This window comes from Moschus berezovskii, chromosome 3, assembly GCF_049115385.1.
Source record: "Moschus berezovskii isolate FMDL1 chromosome 3, NW_MosBer_1.0, whole genome shotgun sequence".
Lineage (NCBI taxonomy): Eukaryota > Metazoa > Chordata > Mammalia > Artiodactyla > Moschidae > Moschus > Moschus berezovskii.
The window spans coordinates 69,667,893-69,694,918 of NC_142462.1; the positions used below are offsets into that span (position 1 = coordinate 69,667,893).

Genomic DNA, 27,026 nt, shown 5'->3' on the forward strand with positions numbered 1-27,026 from the left:
GGACTGATGCTGAAGCTGAAACTTTGGCCACCTGATGTGAAGAATTGACTCATTTGAAAAGAGTCAATGCTGGGATGCTGGGAAAGATTTAAGGCAGGAGAAGAAGGGGACAACAGAGAATGAGATGGTTGGATGGCATCACCGACTCAATAGACATGAGTCTGAGTAAGCTCCAGGAGTTGTTGATGGACAGGGAAGCCTTGCGTGCTGCAGTCCATGGGGTCGTAGGGTCGGGCATGACTGAGCGACTGCACTGAACTGAACTTCCTCCAAAGACAAATTTACTGAGTTCCTACTATGAGCCAAGCCCTAATAACACAGATAGAAAAGAATGTGGCTCTCACACAGTGGTGGAAAGCAAAGTTAAAACACTTATAGGAAAATAAATATTCTAGTGATGTAAAACCAGGATGACATGGACCCAAACAAGAAAGGAGGGAAAGGACCAAGTAAAAATTTCCAAAGGTAATTAAAGTTTGACGTATTCTTAATGAAGCAGCTCATCACAGAGATACTTCACCCAGAGAGACTAGCAAAGCAAAGACAAAGAGATCTGAAAACATGGGTACATTCAAGAAACTGCAAATAGTCTGCATGACAGGACTGAAGCACACATGCAGAGGAGCAGTGAAGAGAAGTCAGATTTCTGAATGATTCTAGATATTAAATCAAGCACTGTTAGACATTTTTCCGAAGATGGCTATGGGAAGCTCTCCAGGATTTTAAGCAAAGGAATACATGCTTATCTGCCTCTTGGAAATATTTTTCTGGCAGCTGTGGGTTAGCAGTGGACTAAAGAGTAGCCAGACTAAAAGCAAGGTTCTCATGCAAGGGTATAGTAATGATTAAGGCAATGGCAGAGGAAAACACAGAGGACAAGGCAGCTTGGCAACATATTTAGAAAACAAACCACTGGATGTGTGTGTATTTATGCATAATATGTGCTAGAGGCCAGTGGGAAGAAAGACACTAACAAAAGGAAGGAGCCAAGGAAGAACTACCAGATTGTTTTAGATGAGGAAGTATACAGTAAAGCCCTAAGTGAAGAGAGAGACTACATGGGGAAGATACTCCAGCAAAGAAAGCTCTTCCAGTCAACCTAAGCTTGACTAGAGTTCAGGAGAGAGGTGAGCGCAGCGCAGCCAAGCATTATCAGCATTTCTGTGATTGGCTGAACCTAGATATGATGACGGGAAAGAGATGTTCCAGGACAAGAAAGACAAGAAAAAAAAGATTTAGATCAGAACTTTGGGAAGCATGATTTGTTAAGCAAGGGAACTGGTAAAAAATAAAATCAAATAGATCCTTCTCAAAGAATATGGCTAAATGTATTATTCTATTTCTACTGGTACCCATGTTAAATGTAATTCTATTATTTTTAACTTAAAAATGTAACCTAACACAGGGAAATTAAGATGTACAAACTTCCACTTACAAAATAAATGAGCCACAGGGATGAAATGTACAGCATGGGGAATACAGTCAATAATAACGTAACATCTTTGTATGGTGACAAAGAGTAACTAGACTTATCATAATGACCATCTTGTAATCTATAGAAATAACGAATCACTATATTGTGTGGGAACTAGCATAGTACTGTAGGTCAATTATACTTCAAAAACCAAACAAATTCATAAGAAAAAAGATCAGCTTTGTGGTTACCAGAGGAGGTGGGAAGGAGATGTGGAATTAGATGGTGGTGGTCAAAAGACACAAACTTCCAGTTATAAGACAAATGAGTACTCGAGATATAAAGTACAACATGATTAACATAATCAACACCACTGTTAAATTAAATATGAAAGAGGAAATCCTAAGAATTCACATCACAAGGAAAATGTTTTATTCTCCTTCTTTAATTTTATATCTATGAGATGACGGAGATTCACTAAATTTATTGGGGTCATCATTTCATAATGTAAGTCATTATGCTGTATACCTTAAACTTATACAGTGCTGTATGTCAATCATATTTTAATAAAATTATAAGTTTTATATATATATATGTATATATATCTCCTAACATAGTATTTTTGTACACAATAGGCATGCAGATGAAATAGAAGAGAGTTTAACACAGTAGGAATTTTGTTGAAGGCTTATCCATGAAATTATACTATGAGAAGCAGTATGAATAAGAAGCTTCCCGGGTGGCACTAGTGGTAAAGAACCTGCCTGCCGATGCAAGAGACATAAGAGACGCGGGTTCAATCCCTGGGTCAGGAAGATCCCCTGGAGGAGGGCATGGCAACCCACTCCAATACTCTTGCCTGGAGAATCTCATGGACAGAGAAGCCTGGTGGGCTACGGTCCACAGGGTCATGTACAGTCGGATACTACTGAAGTGACTTAGCACATAGAACAATAAGAGCAAAAAGAAATCTGGGAGGCATTTGGTGACTAAATAGATTACAGATAGTATAAATGTATGATATTTGAGGAGAGATATATAATCATTAATGGTAAAAGTAGATTCTGAGAAACATTTGAAAATCAACATCTAAATAGAATGTCTAAAGGAATCTGAAATCGGTTGAATGACGAGAATACTTTTAAAATTTGATTTTAAGTAGGTCATCATAAACATGGTTAGACGTTCCATTAAATGGCAAAATATCACAAGAGAAAAGCCGAGTTGGTATGAACATTTAAAGAGTTTATGAATGGAAAGTGGCATAGTTAATCAGAACAAGCAAGTGTATAGAGAACTGTTTTACAATACAGAACTACAAGTTAAATCCCAGTTCTTGTTTATGTTACCTGTTTGGTTTCTAGTTGTTTGTTTTTTGAGTTTTCGCCTTTTTCTGCACTCCATAAATTGCCCTTGTCAAATCGGCTACGAAGACATGCTAGTTCTTTTTGACGTTCCTAAAACCATCAAAATCTCTATTTTACATAAGAGCCATAAGTATGTTTAAAAAAGTATCCAAATACTACTAACTTTGCTTCTCTTCATTTTTAAGATTAAAAAATTCATAATACACATGGAATATAAGACAACACTTTTAATTTGAAATAAGTGATACAGAGAATCAAGATGCTATTCATCTCAGTCAAAAAGACTGGCATCAGAATTTGACGTCTAGGTCCTATGCTGAGGCTATGTCACGAATAATGTTAAACACAGTAAGATATACCTTCTTGAGCTGCTGTGCTAGGTGAGTAGTAGATGAAGACGCGTTTTGCCTGAATAATCTTTCTTGTATGGCCTTGGTATTTGGAGTGATAATGGGAGTCCTATGGGGTGTGCTACGAGCTGGACTTTCTTTGCTATGTTCTTGACAACGCTCTCCAAAGTGTTCCAGAAAAGGCTTAATTCCTGATCCTCCTAAAGAAAATACACACATTTTAGAGGTTACTTAGAATAAATAACAATTATGATTTCTATGGGAAATGTTCTAAATCCAGTTCAGCTCCAAAATGCTTTTATTCTACTAGGAATATTCATTCAGAGAGAAAACAGTAGGAAAATAGTTCAAAAAACTTAAAAATACTTTTTTTAACCATACTGTTTAGTTCTATATCCTAAAATTTGCTTTATAGGATTTAATACTTTAAAAAACACAAAGAATTTTAAAAGGTAGAGTGAGAGGACAGAGGGGATTAGAAAACCCTTAAACTACTTAATCAGAACCTAAATAGTTGGAAATTGACTGTATGTGCATTAATGATATGCCCTAAACACCAAGTATTCTGGCCATGATAACCCAACTACTAATATCTCTACAGTCCAATTTATTTATTTATTATTTTTTTTTCTTTTAGGAAGTATAACATGAAAATCCAGTGATTAAATCCTTTTTTTAAAAAAATGATAATTAAGGATAATTCAGTTTATCAAAGTATGTCTTGATTTTACTAAGTCTTAGTACTTATTTTAAATAGTCTGAAATACATTTAAAATACAAATGGACTATGTATCACTTCCATTATAACAATGGTAGGGTTGTATCCGGAGAAGGCAATGGCAAGCCACTCCAGTACTCTTGCCTGGAAAATCCCATGGATGGAGAACCCTGGTGGGCTGCAGTCCATGGGGTCGCTACAAGTCAGACATGACTGAGCGACTTCACTTTCACTTTTCACTTTCACACATTGGAAAAGGAAATGGCAACCCACTCCAGTGTTCTTGCCTGGAGAATCCCAGGGACGGGGGAGCCTGGTGGGCTGCCGTCTATGGGGTCACACAGAGTCGGACACGACTGAAGTGACTTAGCAGCAGCAGCAGGGTTGTATTAAATAAAAAGAAGTAGTAAACATTTTCCCATAAGCAGTCAGAGAGTAAACATTTTGGGCTTTTCAGGCCACATGGCCATTGTCACAACTACTCAATCCTGCACTGACGCACGAAAGCAGCCACAGAGAGTAAATGGGTGTGGCTGTGTTCTAAAAAAACTTTATTTGCAAAAACAAGTGACGGGCAGAATTTGACTCATGACAGCAGTGAAAGCAACAAGTCCTAACCAATGAATGCATCAGAAGAGACTTCCCAAGAATACTTATTTATGTCATTCTTATCTATACCATAAGTCTTCAGAATATTGGGAGTCATAGTCCAATTTCACATGGGGATTTTGCTATTGTTTCTCATTTTGGCTCATCTGGAAACTGACTGCTGGATTCTACTTTTCCTGTAACTAATGGATTCCCCACTCTCATCTCTGTATACTTCTCTTTTATGATGAACTATTGTTTCTGAAGATATTGTATTTTTAAGAAGTTAAAATTTAGAATTAATACAAAGAGCAATTCTAATGAAAGAGAATATAGCTCAAAGTAAACTATATTACCATATATTTGAGCCATAATTTTTAGTCCTGTGTTTCTCAACCAGGTAGGGGTATACCAGAAGTATAAGTTACCACAAGATAAATATGAACTTCCTGGAACATCAATTTACTATAGGAAAACTGAATTTTCCTATGTATATATTCACGTACAATATACACACATATAAATTTAATGAGAGTGGAGTCATCTGTATACATATTCTCTTCCCTTTTCTACTAGGGATGTGTCATAGTGCAGTTTGAGACGCACTGCTCTGCACACTTGGTTATAAGAATGTTTCTGCATCATATCCTTAAAATGTGATTTTTAGGTATAGAAGAAAGTATCTAGCATGGTCATTCTAGAAAAAAAAAAAACAAACATGCTTAAACTGTTAAAATGTAACAAGTTAAAATCTTTGACCAGTAACTAGGCTAATCTACAATAATGAATATTCATTCACTCAATTAAAGTTGACTTTGAAGAAATCTCACTTGATGCATTCAGGCATTTGCCCTGGCAAACCAACACTATAACATTCACAACTGGATGTTTAAAATGTAAAGAACAGACACCCTGAAAATAGTCAGCAGTACTTTAGATTTTTTCAAAATATGTAACCTGGTGTTGCAGATTTATCCTTAGGTTGAGACTGCAGACAAATTTCTCTGTTTAATTCTTCCTTGGGCCGAACTGTACGGGATACAGCTGACTTCTCAACTGGTTTTGATACTTCTGTTTTCAGAGGACTAACAGAGGTTTTTTGAAGTAGTTCAGGATTTTGTACCTTACAATTTTTAGCACTGGTGATGGATGTTGTAGATTTCACTGGGGAAGAAGTAGCTTTCTGAAACACGATAATACTTAGGGTAAATAACAACACTTACAATAGTTAAAGATATTTCTACAACAAAACAATTCAAATCCTATATGCTTGATAGCCTTTTTGTACACTCAGGAAAAAAAATTTCTTGCTCTCTAATAGATCAAATTAATTTGAAAGGTTTGAAAAAAATTAACAGAAAATGTGATTATTCAAATTATGTAGTTTAGTCTACATAATATTCTGGTGGGTAATTTAGTACAAGGGAGAGGGTTACTCACTATTTTAAAAAACACTCACTATTTTAAAATTTTATAAATTTCTTTTATATTATCACACTAGTACCCTTATGAATATTAACTGTATTAGGTCAAATACATATATATTTGTATTTTAATTAAATCATGTATCATGTACTTAAAGGTGAATTATAAGAACTACTTCGGAGAATGCGGCAATGGCACCCCACTCCAGTACTCTTGTCTGGAAAATCCCATGGACGGAGGGGCCTGGTAGGCTGCAGTCCATGGGGTCCCGAAGAGTCGGACACGACTGAGCGACTTCACTTTCACTTTTCACCTTCATGCATTGGAGAAGGAAATGGCAACCCACTCCAGTGTTCTTGCCTGGAGAATCCCAGGGATGGGGGAGCCTGGTGGGCTGCCGTCTATGGGGTTGCACAGAGTCGGGCACGACTGACACAACTTAACAGCAGCAGCATAAGTACTACTTACCATGTGCCAAGTACCATACTAAGTGCTTTATGAACATTATCTCATTTAATCCTCCCATAACCTTTTCTTTCCCATTTTACAATTGGCAAAATAGTTTTGCAAGATTAAGTAACTTCTCCAAAGCCACACTTCTAATTATGTGGCAGGGCTGGGATTGAATGCAGGTCTAATTCCAAAACTGAGCTCTACACTTAAAGATAATGATCAGAAACACAACAATTTTTTTCCTTTTTGTTTTTTTCATGTTATTTTTAAAAACCATTGAGATAACACATGGGCAGGATAATCTTACAAATACTTCAAAAGGATACTTCAAAAGGATATCAGTGAAAGCATCATACCCACCCTTGACAACTGCCTTCTGGAGGTAACTACAGCTACTAGCTTTCAGAGATATTTGATGTCTTTCTTGTATTTATACACATACATAGAGCATTTTAATAGAGAAAGTAATTTTCAGGCTCTTGTGGTGAGTAAGAAGAGGCTCCATCATTCAAAAGTACATACTTTGGAAGTACATTAAATTTGTATAATTTAGTTGTTAACTGATAACATAACTTGGGTCAGAATATCAAATTTATGATTTTTACTTTCTATGAAATACTCTAAAAATACATAAACATTCTACATATATAAAATACATACCTACAGACATATATATACATAATATAAATTATTACTCATAACAACAAACAAAAAGGTTTTCAAATACCAAAATTATATTTCCTTACCCCAGAGCTAGAAATTGCAACGTTAATCAAAGATGTACCCACAGCACTCGAGGATGAGGCTTTATTCAAAGAGGCATCGCCATCCCTTTGGGAACAGCATGTAGCTTCCTGCTTAACACTGCTGCTATTGATCCTAGCAGATGCTCCACTTGCAGAGGAAAATTTGGATAAACAAGTGGTACCAGGCTGTTCTTGCACACTGTTTTGCTTTGCAGATGAGATTTTTACATCATCTTCCCAGGAGCAAATAGTTGCAGCAAGGTTGGCCAGTCGGCCCCTTCTCCCAACTGGAGTTGCTGAGGCATCTGAAAGGGATGGTTTGGGAGGGGAGGCAGCCTTTTCCTCTGACGGCATTGCTGAGATGGGTGAGCTTTCAGGTAGATCATCTGAAAATGTTTTGAAAGTTAAAGTCCATGAGCTATATGTGCATGTAATAAAGGGATCACTCAAAAAAAAAAAAGCTTTTCTGTTTTTCTAATACACATGAAACTACCAAACTGCTTAAATTTGACAATCTATTTTCAAATCAGATACTTAACCCAAATTAAAAAAGAAATACTTTGTTACTTAGTTTTTCAATTATTTGATAGATTATGAAATTATAAAACACCACACATTTAGGCTATATTTTTAGGATTAATTAATGATGTCATAACACTGCATAAATTAAGATGACATATTCAACATACTTGTTTTTCTAATGTACTAGGCTAGAGCTGTACAACAGAACTTTCTGCAATGATGGAGATGTTCTATATCCATGCTAATACAGTAACAACTAGCCACTGTGGCTAGTGAGCACTTGAACTGTGGTAAGAGAAATAAGAAACTTTACTTCATTTTAATTAACTTAAATTTAAAAGTGACATATGATTCTTGTTTATGGTATTGAATACCATATCCAATACCATATTGAATATCATACCATATCCAATACCATATTGAATATCATACCATATCCAATACCAATAGCACAGGGTTAGACTAATATGTTTTTCTGCACAGTTACTTCATTTGGAAATAAATCTCAAATAAGCAATACTTAGAGAAGGCAATGGCACCCCACTCCAGTACTCTTGCCTGGAGAACCCATGGAAGGAGGAGCCTGGTGGGCTGCAGTCCATGGGGTCGCGTGAGAGACTTTACTTTCACTTTTCACTTTCTTGCATTGCAGAAGGAAATGGCAACCCACTCCAGTGTTCTTGCCTGGAGAATCCCAGGGATGGGGGAGCCTGGTGGGCTGCTGTCTATGGGGTCACACAGAGTCGGACACGACTGAAGCGACTTAGCAGCAGCAGCAGCAAGCAATACTTAACCTCAAAACGTCTGTATGCATAAAGAGCACATACGGCAAAGTTCATGGCACTTCCTTTTCCACAAATTCAGTCAACAGAACAGATATCCCTCCTACTGTCCAAGGCTTATACATCTGCCTGAATTCTCAATTCTCCTCCTCTTAAACCTTCTCAGGGATCTTGCACCAAATAACCACTTCTTCCTCTCTACAAACTTTGTTTTCTACACATTAATATGCTCAATTCTTTCTCCTCTTAAAAGCTAAAACCAATCATCCTCTCATCAACATACACCTACTTTTAGCTACTGTCCCTCTTTCCCTGCACTAAATTCACTCACCATTAAACTCAATTCAATCTGACTTCTGCATACACAGCTGCACTCAAGTTGCTTTCGGTATTTTCACCCAATGCCTTCACACTTGGCAGTCCTTGCATTTCCATATGTGACATCATATGTGTCTTTGCAGCCTATCCTTCATGGTCTCCTCCTAACTACCAACTACCTCCATCTGACAATCCCACATGCACCTCATATAATATATCTGATGTTGAAACTGCTTCAAACACATTCCTCCTTATCCTGCCTCTTCCTCCCTTTTCCCTTACCATCCACCACCTGGTCACTAGATCCCACAGATTCTTTCTCCTACATCTCTCAAATCCAGCCTCTTTACTTACTATCATGGGCCTTCATCATTATGCCTGAATCACAATATTAATCTTTTAACTGGCCTTCCTGCTTCAAATCTCTACCCTCTTCAGTCTCTCCTCAATTCAGATGCCAAAGTGATCTTTCTAAAGTGTTTGCCTACCTAAACGTTCAGTACCTCCCCATCACCTTCTGATTAAATTCCAAATGCTATGGATCCTATTGCTTTCTTTGAATTTATCTCTTGCTTTTATACCACATGAATTGTATACCAGAATGTCTACTCTTTATACACACACTGTGTTCATGATACTCTGTGCTTTTTATTAATATATATGTTCTGCTGCTTCTGCCTAGAATATCTCTACTGCCTGAAGCCAGCTGCCCTTCAAAGTCCAGGTTAATTGCCTCTGTCTCCTCCAGAAAAGCTTCCCTGACCACCACCTTCCCTACAATACTTTTTTGCATACCTTTATCATTTTCCTTAGACTATGCACTGTCTTCTAAACAGATGACAGATTTACTGTCATGCCTTGGAAATGGACTTAATAGACCTCTCGCTCTTCTATTCTCCATCAGGAAGAAAAGCTTCAGATAAATTATACTTTATTATTCCTCAAACCTTTAATTGGCACATAGCCACAGTCTTGAATAGCACTCACTAAACCATTCATCACAAACACTTTATTCACAAGTTTCAATGCTTAAAATTAGATGAGCTATGATGCCTTAAGGAGATTTATTTTCAAGACTGAGATAGGTATTTGTTAATACTTGCTTTCAAAATATTCAAGAGCAGTGTGGCAACAGTTTCTCCTAAGAATGCTTAGGGCCTTGATTGTTCTTCTGATCAAGTATTAGATCACAACTCCTTTTCTTTTTTCTGAAAGGAAAATCTGAACTCTGCTCCCCATAGATATTTCCTACAAAATAGAATGGGACATCTTTCTATTTGGGCACATTAACTGGCTTCCTCAGACATACTAAAAGCAGCATGGTTAGCCCCACCTGATACTAAAATCAATAGGTATAACTGACAGTGTGGAATATCAGCACCCCCATTACACACCCACAAACATCAGGCAGGACATAAAAGTTGAGCCCTAAAGTCAAACTCCTAGGGTTTGCATTTTAGCGCAGACTGTGGGCAGATGTCTTAGCCTCTTTGAACTCAGTCTCCTCTCCTACAATATTTGAAAGCCAGAGCTTCCTTGGATACGGCTTAGTCACCATGGACTGTCCACTTGCACTGGGCTGGCTCACTTCGGCACTGCTTCTACTGAACTGTGCCAGAAGCCAGCTGTCTGCCTACCCTGAGAAACCTGATACCTTTGCTAGCTCCTACAAAAATATCTTTAGGACCCAGAGAGAAAAGTTCTCTCAGGTCTTAGTGCCAACCATGACTCTGTTTCTTTTATTTTATAAACATTATCATGTAACTGATAATGTTTCATCTCTCTGCATCAGCTGCTAGTGAGTTCAGAACCATCTCTAGGAAGTGAGGAGGACCTTAATGCCTATATTTAGTAAACTAACTTTACCCTTCGTTTTTCCTTCTCTTCATATTGATTTTTCTCATTTTTCCCATTTTTAACATAGGTATTTTTGTAAGGTATCCCAAGGCTTTTTTCGTAACAAGGTAGGAGATAAGCTCTCCATCAGATTATGGGCCCATGAAATGCAAAAGTCAGGTTTGCATTCCCTCCTCCTTGGGTTGGGAAGATCCCCTGGAGGAAGGAATGGCAACCCATGTCAGTTTTCTTGCCTGAAAGATCCCACAAACAGAGGAGCCTGGTGGGCTACAGTCCATGGGGTCACAAAGAGTCAGACACTACTGAGCACGCACACTCATTTTTGTAAGTCATTCAAGGCTTTTTTTTGTAATAAGATAAGAGATAAGCTCTCCATTAGATTATGGGCCCATGAAATGCAAGATTGGGTTGCTTTATCTGTCTCCAGCACTTTAGCATGATTACATGTTTTGCAGGTGCTCGATAAATACTTTTTGAAATTTTCTTTTTCCCCTATGAACAGTATTGCATATCTTAGTCACTCAGGTTTATTCAGTGAATCCATGGAACAGGATTTCTTGAATATAGAACAGAAGGTCAGAAAGGCTGATAATGCCAAGAGTACAGTTTATCCTTTGGTGTTTTCATTGCAAATATAAGATAGTTCCTCTATAAGATCAAGGTTTTGTGAACTAGTCTAAGAACCTCATCTTCATTTACTTCAATGAGAACACACTTGATAAATATATATTGATATATTAACCATTAGCAAGCAATGGATACTCAGGACATAGATCAAAAGCATTTACCTTTCATGTGTTAACTGATGCATAAAATTTTTAACCTACCAAGTTGAATTGCACTGAAACAGATTTAAGGACCATACGGTCCACAAGAGTGCATACCTGTCACATCGTCACTATCCCAACAGCGCCGCTGCTCAGCCAGCTTTTGCATTCGTGTTCTGACTGAGGAGGCTGCAGCTGCTCCCAGTCTTGAGTTAGGCCCGCTCCTCACACCCAGCAGTGGTGCTGAGGCTGGGGCAGCCAAGGAGTCATTGACACCAGTGGGTGCCTGAGGCATCTGTGGCTGAGCCTGAGGGGACACAGGCCTCGGAGAACAAGGTTTTGCAGATGTTGACTCAACCGGCTTTTCATTTTCCAAGTCAGAAACTTCTACTTCGGTGTTGTCAGAACAGCGTTTTTTGGATGGTGATGGTTTTGTGCGAGATTTCTCTAGGTTAAAAAGGACAAAAAATTAAAAGTTCTGTAATTTTGCATGGCATGAAAAAACTTTAATGGTAGGTACAAATGAATAAAACACTAGTCTCTCTGTTCCTTTATATGATTTCATTCACAAGAAGACATATTTAAAATTCTACATTTTTTCAGTAACTTGAAAATCTGACATGAGAGATTTCTGTTTAAGCAAGCATATAATTTAACAGTTTAAAAAAACCTGAATGAAAAAATCTTCAAATAACATCCTCAAGATTTACGTAAAATGTTCTTTGTGATCTTCAGACACTACGAAATAAAAAGTACGCACACAGAATAAGCAAAGCAAGTGTGCTAAGGGATTTTAAAGATCATACAGTCCAGTTACCACATTTTTAAATAAGAAAAATCAAGTCCAGATAAATCAAGTATCCTGCTTAACACGACACACCTGAGCTAAGGGTAAAAACAAGCTTTCTGCTTTTAAAAACAATTTTTCATGAACAGTAAACAAGAATAGAAGGACCCCTGGCTTGAGGTTTAGGAGGCAGAGAACCAAAAGACTGACTGAATTATCTGACCAGTACCAAGCAAATTCATCAATGCAAGTGTTTAACAACATTTTACATTTTTAAACCTCCATGAACAGCTATAAAACGAATCAAAAAGACCTAAAAGAAAAAGGAACTATCCAAACACAAGGAATATAATTTTTACCCAAGAATGAGTTCTACTATATCTCCTATAAAACTAATCCTTTAAAAGGTAAGAATGTAAATTCCATTTGAGGTCAGTTTCACTGGCTGTCTAACCAAGTGTTGTTCTGGCAGTAACTGAAATATCATTAGTGGGAAGTCATGATTGCCCTCATAAATATCAATCTAATTAAATAATATATCATGAAACTTTCCAATCTTCTGCAACTCACTTAAGGGTATATTTTAAATGAACTTATCTAATCCTCTTTTGGAAGTGTTCCTATTTAACATGCTTCACTTCCTGAAAATACAGAATGCTTTAAGTTTACTTTTCTTATATGAAACAGTAAATATTTCCATTTAAGCATCAAAATACAGTTCTAACCACTAGTTTCCAAGTACATAGTACTCAATATCTGATTGCATAAAGCTGTGCCACAGTGAAGAGATCCTAGACTAGAGCTAGATCTGTTTTCCCATGTAATATATATGGTATTCCCTCCCTTCAAAATGTATTAACATACAAAAAGAAATTCTCATTCTATGGTTAGCTTACAAAATAGTTGGGAACCAGCACCATGCCCTCATCTCTTTTGTAATATTGGTTTTGCCCTCTGTAATATTCTTTTTCTATGTGCATTTTAAATGTCTACTAAGGAACATTATCATCTCCAGATTATTTCAAAAGATTAAACCAGCTGACTGATACAGGCTGAGGGTGCCAGGATTTAGGAAATAAGGAATAAGGAAATTTCCAGGTGAATTTGAGTTTGTTGCAGTTGTTGTTTGTTTTAGTTGCTATATTGTGTCCAACTCTTTGTAACCCCATAAACTACTGCCTGCCAAGCTCCTCTGTCCATGGGATTCTCCAGGCAAGAATACTAGAATGGGTTGCCATTTCCTTTTCCAAGGGATATTCCCGACCCAGGGATCAAACCCACCTACTGCATTGGCGAAAGGATTCTTTACCACTGAGCCACCAAGGAAGCCCCTCTTGGGGTGGATGGGGGTGTTGGCGGTTAATTTTGTTTCTATTTAACTTCAGTAATTCTGTAGATTAACAACCTATACTTTGTGCCCAGCCTGAGGGACATGGTTCAGCAGACAAAGGATGAAAAGACTCATGATATTTCAAGCATCTGCAGGCAGGCCTGCCTTTTGTTGCCCTGTTCATGTAAGAGGGGTGGAGAAACTCAACACTATGGCCAGGGTAAGTGCTCCACTGCTCCCGTAGTATTCTTCCCTTAGAGGTTTTAATAATACTTTTGGAATGAGGAAAATAAAGTTCAACCAGTTAATCTGAAATATTTGTTAGAAATTCTGCTCTGGCTTGATAGGTTCCAGGCCTAATATAATAGGCCTGGAATACAATAAAAGGTTGATCTTTCCCCTGGAGGCTATTGCATTTGTCTCCCAAAGACCTTGGTCTTCTGCAGGAACAATAAAGTGTTTGGCACTTATTTGCATTTTGAAAACTGCAAATTTTACTTTTCCCCACAAAGCCTATTACCTTCGCCACCAGATAGAGGCTGCTGGTTACTTGCTTCTGAAAGTGGCTCCCTGATCCGCTTGGCGTGAGTCAGAGACCTCGCTGCTGGGATGGGCCGCTCAGCCATTTTCCTCTGAAGATTCTCTCGTCTGGCACGGGTTCGCTCAAGCAGTTTCTACATATACAGTACAGCAGAGCATTAAGCATAAGTTTAGTCAAAGGCTCACAAAACTTCAGATACCTTCTCAAATCACTAACTGTCATCAGACATGTATAATAACAGTTAAATACATTTCAAAAGTCAAATTCTCAGTAATTATGTCAAAATTCACCAAATGAGCACCGTCACGTCAAAATTTGATTAGATATAATACGACCTTTAAAGGGGGAATGAAATGCGTTAAGTTCATTGCATGAGATTTTAAATGGCCACAGATTTTTTTCTGCTTCCTTCAAAAGGTACTTGAATCAGGCTGGCTTTATGATTCACTTTGACTGTTACAACATGGCAGAAGTGATAATGTGTATGTGACTTCCAATCCCAGGGTTCAAGAGGCCTTGCGGTTTCTGTTCTCACTCTCTTGGAACACTGTCTTCCTGTGAAGAGGCCCAGGTTAAGCCTGCTAGACACACGGCCCAGCTGACAGCCAGCATCAACCACCAGACCTGGGAGGAAGATCATTTTAGCCCATTCAGTTCCAGAAATTTCTATATGACTGCAGACTTCTGTATGATCTCAGGGGACCCCAGAAGTCCAGCTCAGCTGAGCCCAAATGCTAAGCCACTGAGTCATGGGAAATAACATGGTGGTTGTTTTAACCATGATGGTAGGCAGAATAACGGTTGCCTAAAGTTGTTTACTATCCTAATTCTGTGAACCTATATGTTACCTTACATGGCAAAGGGGACTTTCCGTTCCATTCCGTCGCTCAGTCGTTTCCAACTCTTTGCGACCCCGTGGACTGTAGCCTACCAGGCTTCTCCGTCCATGGGATCCTCCAGGCAAGAATACTGGAGTGGGTTACCGTTTCCTTCTCCAGGGGATCTTCCCGACCCAGGGGACTTTACTGACGTGATTAAATTAATGACCTTGAAATGAAGCGATTATCTTGGATTTTCTGAGTGGGCCCAATGTAATTGCAGGGCCTCCTTGGTAGCTCAGCTGGTAAAGAATCTGCCCACAATTTAGGAGACCCCAGGCTGATTCCTGGAAAAGGCAATGGCAAGCCACTCCAGTACTCTTGCCTAGAAAATCCCACAGACGGAGGAGCCTGGTAGGCTGCAGTCCATGGGGTCGCTACTAGTCGGACACGACTGAGAGACTTCACTTTCACTTTTCACTTTCACACATTGGAGAAGGAAATGGCAACCCACTCCAGTGTTCTTGCCTGGAGAATCCCAGGGATGGCGGAGCCTCGTGGTCTGCCGTCTATGGAGTCGCACAGAGTCGGACACGACTGAAGCGACTTAGCAGCAGCAGCAGATTGATTCCTGGGTCGGGAAGTTAACCTGGAGAAGGGATAGGCTACCCACTCCAGTATTCTTGGGCTTCCTTGGTGGCTCAGACGGTAAAGAGTCCGCCTGCAATGCGGGAAACCCGGGTTCGATCCCTGGGTTGGGAAGATCCCATGGAGGAGGCAACCCTCTCCAGTGTTCTTGCCTGGAGAATCCCCGTGGACAGAGAAGCCTGGCTATAGTCCACGGGGTTGCAAAGAGTCAGACATGACTGACTGACTAAGCACAATGTAATCACAACTGTCCTTTTGAGGGAAGAGAAGACCGGAAGGTCAGAGCCACAGAAGATGTGACAAGGGAAGCAGCAGTCAGAGTGATGGAATTGGGGGAAGATGGAGGAAGGGGGCTGCAAGTCAAAAAAAGCAGGGGACCTCTATCAGCTAAACAAGGCGAGGAAACAGATGTCCCCAAATCCTCAAAAAGAAACACAATCCTGCTAACACCTTGATCGGAACCCAGCAAAACCCAACAGACTTCTGACCTACCAAAGATAACATGTATGATGTTAAGCTAGCAAATCTGCAGTAATTTTTTATAGCAGCAAAACTAATGCAGCCACGAAGATTTGGGGTGATGGTAAACTGCAAGAGATAACTGACTTAACAGTCCTTTGAAAACATAAGATCCTTCCTAAGAGAAAAATCAACCTAAATATTTTTATGTTTTATTTAATTAAATATCCATATATAATAAAAACAGTTTTAAGTTGAAATCTCAGTATACTATAGAATCATGAATATGACTCTTTTCAAACCCCAAATTATGCTCCTATTGGAATCAATATAGTATAACAAACGCAAAACCTGTAAAACAATTCATTCTCTTTGAACACAACCAGAGAAGGCATGCAGATTACTGGCTGGAGTATACACTATCCCGCAAACACAGATAAAGTAATTATTACACACTAAGGAATTTAACTCCATCTGACCTTTATAATTGCTTAATTAAGACAGAATAATCATTTTTTAAGTCCCTCTGAATATGAAAAACAAGCATGAGCTTATCTTAGGAATGATTTCTCATTGAAAGAAGTAACACTAAATCTAAATGCTATGTCGCTGAAAGAGTAATTTATGAGCCAAATGCCTTCCAAAACACAGAACCTTTATCCTTTAAGGTCTTCAACAAACTCAAAAGTGACAGTATTATACAAATTCATATGTGTCTGATAATTTACCCCACAATAAAATATATCATTCCTAAGATACAAAACTAGACTAAATATGTTCATTCATGGACACACCCACATTTCTTTCTGGTCAGTTAGAATACTTATGAGTCAGTATATTTTCAGTTACTATGAGCAATGGGTCAAAAGAATGAGGTTTTGCAATTCAAACATACACAAAGTGTTCTATTGTTACATTAGATTTAAAAATTTCAAGATTAAAACAAATTAAAGTAGATAAGCAAAAAAGTTCCCTAATCTGTAACATAAAACTTATAGATACCAAAGATTATTAATGTAAAAGAAGTGATATATATAAAATACATAAAGTCAACAGCTAAATAAATGTAAGTTAGGGAGATCAATCCTGGGTGTTCATTGGAAGGACTGATGCTAAAGCTGAAGCTGCAATACTTTGGCCACCTCATGCGACGAGTTGACCCACTGGAAAAGACTCTGATGCTGGGAAAGGTTGGGGGCGGGAGGAGAAGGGGACGACAGAGAATGAGATGGCTGGATGGCATCACCGACTCTGTGGACATGAGTTTGAGTGAACTCCGGGATTTGGTGATGGACAGGGAGGCCTGGCGTGCTGTGATTCATGGGGTCGCGGAGAGTCGGACACGACTGAGCGACTGAACTGAACTGAACCCTTCCTTATAATAGTGTATCAGGAATTTAAGAGCTTTTTTTATTTATAAGGTTCAGTTCAGTTCAGTCGCTCAGTCGTGACTGACTCTTTGCGACCCCATGAATCACAGCACGCCAGGCCTCCCTGTCCATCACCAAATCCCGGATTTCACTCAAACTCATGTCCATCGAGTCGGTGATGCCATCTAGCCATCTCATTCTCTGTCGTCCCTTTCTCCTCCCATCCCCAAACCTTCCCAGCATCAGAGTCTTTTCCAGTGAGTCAACTCTTCACATGAGGTGATCAAAGTATCCGAGTTTCAGCTTTAGCATCAGTCCTTCCAACGAACACCCAGGATCGATCTCCTTTAGGATGGACTGGTTGGATCTCCTTGCAGTATAAGGGACTCTCAAGAGTCTTCTCCAGCACCACAGTCCAACTCTCACATCCATACATGACCACGGGAAAAACCATAGCCTTGACTAGACGGACCTTGGTTGGCAAAGTAATGTCTCTGCTTTTTAATATACTATCTAGGTTGGTCATAACTTTCCTTCCAAGGAGTAAGCGTCTTTTAATTTCATGGCTGCAATCAGCATCTGCAGTGATTTTGGAGCCCCCCAAAAAATAAAGTCTGACACTGTTTCCCCATCTATTTCCCATGAAGTGATGGGACCAGATGCCATAATCTTCGTTTTCTGAATGTTGAGCTTCAAGCCAACCTTTTCACTCTCCTCTTTCACTTTCATCAAGAGGCCTTTGAGTTCCTCTTCACTTTCTGCCATAAGGGTGGTGTCATCTGCATATCTGAGGTTATTGATATTTCTCTCGGCAATCTTGATTCCAGCTTGTGCTTCTTCCAGCCCAGCGTTCCTCATGATGTACTCTGCATAGAAGTTAAATAAGCAGGGTGACAATATACAACCTTGACGTACTCCTTTTCCTCTTTGGAACCAGTCTGTTGTTCCATGTCCAGTTCTGACTGTTGCTTCCTGACCTGCATACAGGTTTCTCAAGAAGCAGGTCAGGTGGTCTGGTATTCCCATCTCTTTCAGAATTCTCCACAGTTTATTGTGATCCACACAGTCAAAGGCTTTGGCATAGTCAATGAAGCAGAAATAGATGTTTCTCTGGAACTCTCTTGCTTTCTCCATGATCCAGCGGATGTTGGCAATTTGATCTCTGGTGCCTCTGCCTTTTCTAAAACCTGGTTGAACATCTGGAAGTTCACAGTTCACATATTGCTGAAGCCTGGCTTGGAGAATTTTGAGCATGACTTTACTAGTGTGTGAGGTGAGTGCAATTGTGTGGTAGTTTGAGCATTCTTTGGCATTTATAAGGTACATTCCTTCAAATATCACACCTCCTCCTTCAAATAATAGAGGCATTTAAAAAAATAAAACAGTGCAATTACTAACAATCAGGAAATAAGATACTCCACATGAAGGGATCTAAAATAACTGAAGTGTATTAGTCCTTAAGTAATTTCTGCCCCACATCCCTCAAACCATTTCTGACAGAATTTTTTTCTGGGAGATATGACTGATTTCCTACCTTCTTAAACAAAGTAGACTCAATAACAACTTACTATTTTCAAAATGTTCTAGAAGCATTCCTTCCCTGGTCATCATAGAGAGTTCACTTAATTCTGGAAAATTAAAGAAACTCTATCCAAAACAGTGATAGCATGTTTGTCAATTTACATCACAAGAAAAAAATGTTTTATATATTTTAATTGTAGTTTTTTCTCTTTGAAAGTTCCTACATGGAAAGTTCTGACTTGACACAACTAGCTGTGGATTTCCTATGCTAACCTGGGGTGACCATCACCATCAGATCTCCAGACTAAAATGCTAATATTGACATTATGAGTAATAAGTTTATGGCTTTAAATCCACCTAACAACAAATACAAAAAGAACTTCCCAGATAGTTCAATGGATAAAGAATCTGCCTGCAATGCAGTAGACACAGGAGACATGGGTGTGATCCCTGGGTCTGGACGATCCCCTGGAGAATGAAATGGTAGCCCACTCCAGTATTTCTTGCCTGAAAAACCCCATGGACTGAGGCGTCGGGTGGGCTACAGCCTATGGGGTCACAAAGAGTCGAATATGGCTGACTGACTAAGCACAGCAAGCAACAAGTACAACAATCACTATGATTTTTTTTTAAGTCTTTAGAGTTCAGTGATGAATACCTACGTATTTATGTATAAAATTATATGCCTTCTAGAATTTGCTTCCAAATAATTCAGTGAGAGGGATTAGAGGCAGATAGAGTAAAACAACATGGCCACGTGTTGCTGGGCGATGGATGCATTATACTTCAGATTTCCTATAAGAAAATATTGCTAAAACATTCTAACAGTTACTGCTTTATTTAATTATTTGTCTGTAAAACAATTTACACTGAATGGCTCTCTCTCACATCAATTCAGCAGACCATTATTGAGTTGTGCTTGATGTTACGGAAACATCTCTCGGAATAATTTCTTACCTTCAAGAAGCTTACATTGTAAGAGAAAACATGTTCAACAGGTATATATAAATGCAAGTGAGATGTGTATTGTGAAAGGTGATCTCCCCTCTGAAGAAGGGGAATCAAACTGTGAGCCTGAGGTCAAAACAAAGTTTGCCACGCAGAACAGGCAGGAAGACAGAAAGTGAGCCAGACAGCACCAGTGACAACAGGGAGGGGAACCACTGCACAACAGCCCTGTCTGAGGAAACAAGTGTTCAGGGTGGTTGTAGCTACAGTCCATGGGGTTGCAAAGTCAGACATGACTGAGCACAGCACAGCCTTTCTCAACCAGAGTTCCCAGGAGAATTCATCCTTAAGGCCCTGGCATTAATGTAATGAAATAACATCTTTCCTATGCCTACACAATGGCCTGGTTAAGAATCACTTTTGGGAGAAAAAAAATCACTTTTGGGAAAACTGAGAAAAATAGTTTCTCTCAAATAAATTTCTGTGTTCTATGGTTCTGATAAGGAACTCCAGCTGAGAAAGTCATTTTAACTGACTTTCAATTTTCTTTTCTTTTCAGACAAGGAGCAGTTAGCTTCACTGTACAAAAATGTTATGAATGCTATAATTAAGCACCTAATCTCTGGAACCATTTCAAATTGTTCACTCACTCCCAATTAAGGAAAAGATGTCAAAGCTTTTGATTCCAACTGTAACCAGTCTAACTTCTCAAAATATAAAACACACACACTAAGCCACACATATTTCGGAGCTGCACTCTAAAATGAAAAGTTCCTTTTAAATAAAAGTTTCTTTCAACTGAGATTTGTACTAGCTTCAGAATACCATTTATAAGTAAAGAACTTTGTGCAATTTTCAGCCAACTTTCAAAATGCTTTCCTCTTGTCAGTTACTTAGAAACATAAAACTATTGAGAACAGGAAGGGCTAATATTTTAAGGAATCCTATTTTACGTTGTAACATAATATATCCTTTTTAATTTCAATGTAAGTGAAAAATTCGTGGCGAACCACCAGCTCTATTCCCTAAAGCTAATACAAAAATGTGCTCAGGATTCTTCTGTTACAATATTTAAGGTTAACAAATTGATGTGTATCCCTGAGATGATTGAGAATTAGGAAACAAATACTGTTATGTTTGAATACAAGTAAATGGGGTCGCAAAGAGTTGGACACGACTGAGCGACTGAACCGAACTGAAACTCTTAATTGCTGAAACTTTTAATATCTTAGACTTAACAGAATTGTAACTACATCTCGAAAAAAAAAAGAGTATTAATACTCTCCACTCAGGCTTTTCAATCTAGTGTAGAGAAATTTTTAGGCCCACTTTGCAACAACTCAAAAAGTAACAGTTTGATACTTGCACAACACCGAAAAAGAGGAACTGTCCTTGAAGAAAAGGTAGTGGACAACTGGCCACACGAAATTCCTGAGTGTTTCAACGTACATTCGCAACAAAAGTCAAAGCTAGACAAATAATCGACACAGTAATGATGTAATTAATCCATATTTAATTTCCAAAGAACAAAAGATGAGTTAAGTCCTGCTATAATGTTATGCCCCATAAATATACCCAAAAGAGGTTTGTTTGATTTTTTAAATCGTGGGTTGTAAATTCTGACTTGAACATATTCGGCTAGCAATTTTCCTTTCAATTGGTGTCAACCTCAGGTATGAATCTTCTTTGCTAGTTAGGTAAGCAACAGAAACCGAAGAGAACTATTGACTTTATAGGAACGGATGCAATGGTTTCAGGCACCGGCTTATTTTAACATTTTGCTGTCATTTCGTTCACTGCATTCTTATACGTATGGAGTGGAGAAGGGAATGGCAACCCACTCCAGTATTCTTGCCTGGAAAATTCCATGGACAGACCACGGGGTCGCAAAAAGTCGGACACAACTGAGAGACTAACAAATAAAATGCACGGCTCCTCTGCGAGTCCCACGAACCCTGTAAACCGCATTCCATTCCATTTCCAGGCGGCGGCTGCACACACAGCAGTGAGTCAGTCGGTCACCCGACTCCACCCTGCAACATCCCGGCTTTTACTTCCAAGGGGCTCTGTTTCTTCAGGCCCCCACCGCACCCTTGGAAGACCCAGGGATCCACTCCAGAGGGGCGTATAATAACCTGAACCGACAGGAGGTCTTTTCACTACTGCTACTGAGGACAGACTCAAAACTTTCCCGCAGAGCTTCATCTGCAGGATGGGACAAACTACAGCCACAGAGAAGAGGGAACCCCCCGCGCCCTCCCAGCTGCAAGCGGGACCCCCGCACGCCCACTCTGCGCACGCGCGCGCACGCGCTCTCCGGCCGGTGGGCCGGGAGGTTGACAGCAGGTAGGAAGGGAGGTGGGGGGCGGCGGCCGTCATGGCTGGCTCTGCCTGCAAGTTTTCTCACCTCGGTAAACGGGTCCATCGCCCCGGACTTCGCGTGTCGATTACAAGACGGCCAAAACGGTGGTTCAAATTCAGAAAAAGAAAAGTGAGTGCCGGCTCAGTGTGTCGCTTGAAGAAAACAAGAAGGTGGTGGGGAACTCTCCCAAGCTCCTCTCCTCTTCCCCACTGCCTCCGAAGTCCGACTCGGCCTGCAGCGGCGGTTCAAATTTGAATTTCAGCGCCCGGACCCGCGCGCATGCGCACGGGCGGGGCGGGGGGCAGGGCACGCCTCTCCTGGCCCTGGCGCTGGATCACGTGGCCTCGCCGGAGCTGGGAGGTGCCCAAGGGTGGCTTTGCCGGCTTAGTGACAGCCTGGCCCGGGCGGCGGGGATGCAGCGGTAGGTGCGGCGCTCCAGTGCATCAACTGCCTCCTGGCTCAAAGCCCCACCCCCAGTGCTCGCACACCCCACCCTGTTTAAGCAGATCCCCTCACACTCCTGTGCCTGGGCGTTCCTGCTTTCCTTCATTCCTAAATCTAGGATTATGGGCCCTTCTGTTTGGAATCCCACTGGACCTTTGATCTTTGAGCTTTATGTTTCGGAGAAGGCAATGGCACCCCACTCCAGTACTTTTGCCTGGAAAATCCCATGGACAGAGGAGCCTGGAAGGCTGCAGTCCATGGGGTCGCTGAGGGTCGGACACGACTGAGGGACTTCACTTTCACTTTTCATTTTCATGCATTGGAGAAGGAAATGGCAACCCACTCCAGTGTTCTTACCTGGAGAATCCCAGGGACGGAGGAGCCTGGTGGGCTGCCCTCTGTGGGGTCGCACAGAGTCGGACATGACTGAAGTGACTTAGCAGCAGTAGCAGCAGCTTTATGTTCATCTGCTCGCCAGCTCCTCCTTCACTCCAAGGTGGACTCAGTCTTGGCCTTCTTGAGGCGCTGGTCTGGTGAGCCCCCAGACACTTGTGGCTAATGACCAGTGAGCCGCCTTGGGCACTGGCCTTTATCACTGGGAAAATAAGGTTAACTTTAACAGATCTGTTAATGCTTATACACAAAACTCCTATCGGCCCTTATTTTAACCCCATCAAACTGCATGCAAAGTTAGAGCTGAGAAGCTACCCACTTTAATCCTTTCTTTTACAGGTAAGAGAAGGGAGACCCTAACACTTTAAGTAACTGGTCCTGGAGAAATGAAAATCCCATTCTCGGCTCATAGTCAACTTTCCATCACTGGATCATAGCTAGGTCTCATGACTATTCTTTATTGAGAATTGAAAAATACGTTTTATAGTTTCTGTATTGGATTCATACCTTATTTAACAAGTCTGTACTAGGGCTTGTTATAAAGACAGCAATCAAGTTGTGACTTGTTTATCTGTACACTGTGTAGATTTCTGAATGGCTGCCCAACAGTTGAACAGGCCAAAACCATTACTCCCAAGTAAGAATTTCAGTATATTTAATAAGGTTTCTATCTCAGCTGCCAGTGAACATTACAAAAAGTGTTTCACTAGTAATATCTGTAATTTGAATTGTGGTACTGTATGTAGTAATGGAAAGAATTCTGAGTGTGGGATGAGAAGAAATTCCTTGGGGCCTTGACTCCACCAGGACTATGTGACCCTAGGCTTTAGGCAAATCATTTAACTCATTATCTTTTAAACCTTTTGAGGGAGGCAAATCGTTACCTTTTAAACCTTTTTGGGAATCATAGACTCCTTTGAAAATACAATTAAAACTTAAAAATGCCCTTTCAGTCATAAGCATTTTAAGATATGATTCCGTGAAGTTCATGGTCACTGTTAAGAACTTGCAATTTAGCATCTTTAGATTTTGGTTTTCTCATCTGTAAAACCGAAATAATCAGCTGCCCTGCCTTTCTCAGAGTTGTTAGGCAGATCAGGTGAAAAACTGAAAGCAATCCAAAAGTATTCTATAATAAGTAATAAGGTCCTACCCAAGTGTTTTAAATTATTAATATCTAACTCAAAAGTGTTGGCTTCCCTGATAGCTCAGTTGGTAAAGAATCCGCCTGCAATGCAGGAAACTCTGGTTCGATTCCTGGGTCGGGAAGATCCCCTGGAGTAAGGGATAGGCTACCCACTCCAGGATTTTGGTTTGGAGAATTCCGTGGACTGTAGTCCATGGGGTTGCAAAGAGTTGGACATAATTGAGTGACTTTCACTTTAATTTTCTTTTCAACTCTAAAATGTTAATCACTCTTTTGTGTCTGATTCTTTGAGACCATATGGACTGTAGCCCTCCAGACTCCTCTGTCCATGGGATTCTCCAGGTAAGAATACTGAAGTGGGTAGCCACTCCCTTCTCCAGGTGATCTTCCTGACCCAGGGATCGAATCAAGGTCTCCTGCATTGCAGGTGTATTTTTTTCCATCTGAGCCACTAGGGAAGCCCATTCTAGCTATGAACCAAAGAGAAAAGATGCTTGAATTTTTTTTTCAAGTGCTGGACAAGAAAGTGGTGGGTATATTAGGTCTGGAGGTTCAGGAGGAAGTTTACACAGCATTGGAAAATGAGTCATTAGAAACTTATGAAGCCCTGTGCCTTCCAGCTTTCACCTCTGTGAGCCTTAGATTCCTTATGCCTATGTGCCTGCATGTTCAGTCGTGTCCAACTCTGCAAACTCATGAGCCCATGGGGCTCCTTTTTCCATGGAATTTTCCAGGCAACTGGAGTGTGTTGCCATTTTCTTCTCTAGGGGTTCTTGCTAACCCAAGGTTGGAACTCGCATATCCTGCATTGCAGGCAGATTCTTTACCACTGAGTCACCAGTTCAGCCCCTTAGATTCTTTATAACTGGATTCTAGTAAAGACTAAACGAAATAAATAGAATGTGTAGCTCAATGTAATTACTCAGAATATTTAGTTTATGTTTATTCACAATCACTGTCTTTACCCTGATAATGATGATAATAGCAACCACCCTATAAAGCTGAAGTTTGTTAAACCCCAACTCTGTGCCAGAAGCTGTGCTAGAGACTGAAGTCTCAGTTCAGTTCAGTCACTCAGTCTTGTCCAACTCTTTGCAACCCCATGGACTGCAGCACATCAGGGTTCCCTGTCTATCACCAATTCCCGTGAGCTTACTCAAACTCATGTCCATTGAGTCAGTGATGCTATCCAATCTCATTCTCTGTCCTCCCCTTCTCCTCCCACCTTCAGTCTTTTCCAGCATCAGGGTCTTTTCCAGTGAGTCAGTTCTTCGTATCAGGTGGCCAAAGTATTGGGGTTTCAGCTTCAGCATGAGTCCTTCCAGTGAGTATTCAGGACTGATTTCCTTTAGGATTGACTGGTCAGATCTCCTAACAGTTCTCCCTGTTTCCCTTCTTACCCCCTGATAGTTAGTTAAAACTACTTTTCTTCTTTAAAAACTGTGCTATAAAATATTTCCAGTGTAACAAAAAATTAGTGAATAGAACAGATAACCATGTCCTACCACCTAGCTTAAAAACCTTTGTAATTAAAGTCTCCTATGTATTCCTCCTTCGTGTTATTTACCTTCCACTCCCCAGGGGTTAAACTATCCTGATTTTCATGTTTAGCATTCCTGTGAAATATATGTACTTTTATTACATCTACGTATATATCTATATCAATATATAGTGTTTTACATAAATTTTGTTGTTCAGTTCAGTTGCTCACTCGTGTCAGATTCTTTGCGACCCCACGAATCACAGCACACCAGGCCTCCCTGTCCATCACCAACTCCCGGAGTTCACTCAAACTCATGTCCATCGAGTTGGTGATGCCATCCAGCCATCTCATTCTCTGTCGTCCCCATCTCCTCCCACCCCCAATCCATCCTAGCATCAGACTCTTTTCCAGTCAGTCAACTCGTCGCATTAGGAGGCCAAAGTTTTGGAGTTTCAGCTTTAGCATCAGTCCTTCCAATGAACACCCAGGATTGATCTCCTTTAGAATGGACTGGTTGGATCTCCTTGCAGTCCAAGGGACTCTCAAGAGTCTTCTCCAGCACCACGGTTCAAAAGCTTCAGTTCTTCGGCGATCAGATTTCTTCACAGTCCAACTCTCACATCCATACATGACCACGGGAAAAACCATAGCCTTGACTAGGCGGACCTTGGTTGGCAAAGTAATGTCTCTACTTTTTAATATGCTATCTAGGTTGGTCATAACTTTCCTTCCAAGGAGTAAGCGTCTTTTAATTTCCTGGCTGCAATCAGCATCTGCAGTGATTTTGGAGCCCAAAAAAATAAAGTCTGACACTGTTTCCCCATCTATTTCCCATGAAGTGTTGGGACCAGATGCCATGATCTTCGTTTTCTGAATGTTGAGCCAACCTTTTCACTCTCCTCTTTCACTTTCATCAAGAGGCCTTTGAGTTCCTCTTCACTTTCTGCCATAAGGGTGGTGTCATCTGCATATCTGAGGTTATGTTGATTCCAGTTTGTGCTTCTTCCAGCCCAGCGTTCCTCATGACATACTCTGCATATAAGTTAAATAAGCAGGGTGACAATATTCAACCTTGACATGATTGACTTTAGGGTTGTTCTAATTGTTAAATTTAAAATTCTTTTTTTTTTTTTTTGCAGATGTTCTATCAGGGTGAGGTAGCTCCTCTCAATTCCTAACTTGCTGGTTAAATGGATATTGGATTTTGTTAAATTACTTTTGTTGTCTGCAATTGGTTTCTTTTCCGAATATTCTCTTTATGAGATACATCCTCACTAACAGGTATAGCTTCATTTTATTGATTATCACTGCTATAATTCTATTTTATTAATATGCTTGTAATTTATATATCCATTAACCTGTTAGTGGACATTTAGTTCATTTCCAGTTTTTCATTCCAAAGACCCCACGATGCCATGAATATTTTTATGTCTCCTTATGTCTCCATACAAAACTTTCTCTAGAGTAA

At 40.1% G+C, this 27,026-nt stretch overlaps 2 protein-coding genes across 6 annotated transcripts in view; one reads left to right on the forward strand and one right to left on the reverse strand.

Moving 5' to 3' along the window:
* Positions 1-22,310, reverse strand: part of ANLN (anillin, actin binding protein) — a 57,698-nt gene extending 35,388 nt beyond the window's left edge. For all 4 annotated transcript variants that reach the window (XM_055420877.2, XM_055420875.2, XM_055420876.2 and 1 more), the window contains exons 1-7: positions 22,137-22,310; positions 13,945-14,098; positions 11,425-11,754; positions 7,062-7,447; positions 5,395-5,620; positions 3,141-3,331; positions 2,764-2,871 (exon numbers count right to left, since the gene is read on the reverse strand). In XM_055420877.2, coding sequence (XP_055276852.2) covers positions 2,764-2,871; positions 3,141-3,331; positions 5,395-5,620; positions 7,062-7,447; positions 11,425-11,754; positions 13,945-14,098; positions 22,137-22,154 — 1,413 coding nt within the window. In that variant the 5' untranslated portion in view covers positions 22,155-22,310. The remainder of the gene's footprint in view (positions 1-2,763; positions 2,872-3,140; positions 3,332-5,394; positions 5,621-7,061; positions 7,448-11,424; positions 11,755-13,944; positions 14,099-22,136) is intronic.
* Positions 21,837-27,026, forward strand: part of MATCAP2 (microtubule associated tyrosine carboxypeptidase 2) — a 95,145-nt gene continuing 89,955 nt past the window's right edge. Inside the window, exons 1-2 of one of the 2 annotated variants that reach the window (XM_088834583.1) lie at positions 22,107-22,220; positions 24,635-24,637. In XM_088834583.1, the coding sequence (XP_088690709.1) occupies positions 22,107-22,220; positions 24,635-24,637 (117 nt within the window). Of the gene's footprint in view, positions 22,076-22,106; positions 22,221-24,634; positions 24,638-27,026 lie in introns of those variants that run through there. The other variant, XM_055420879.2, reaches the window with a different exon arrangement.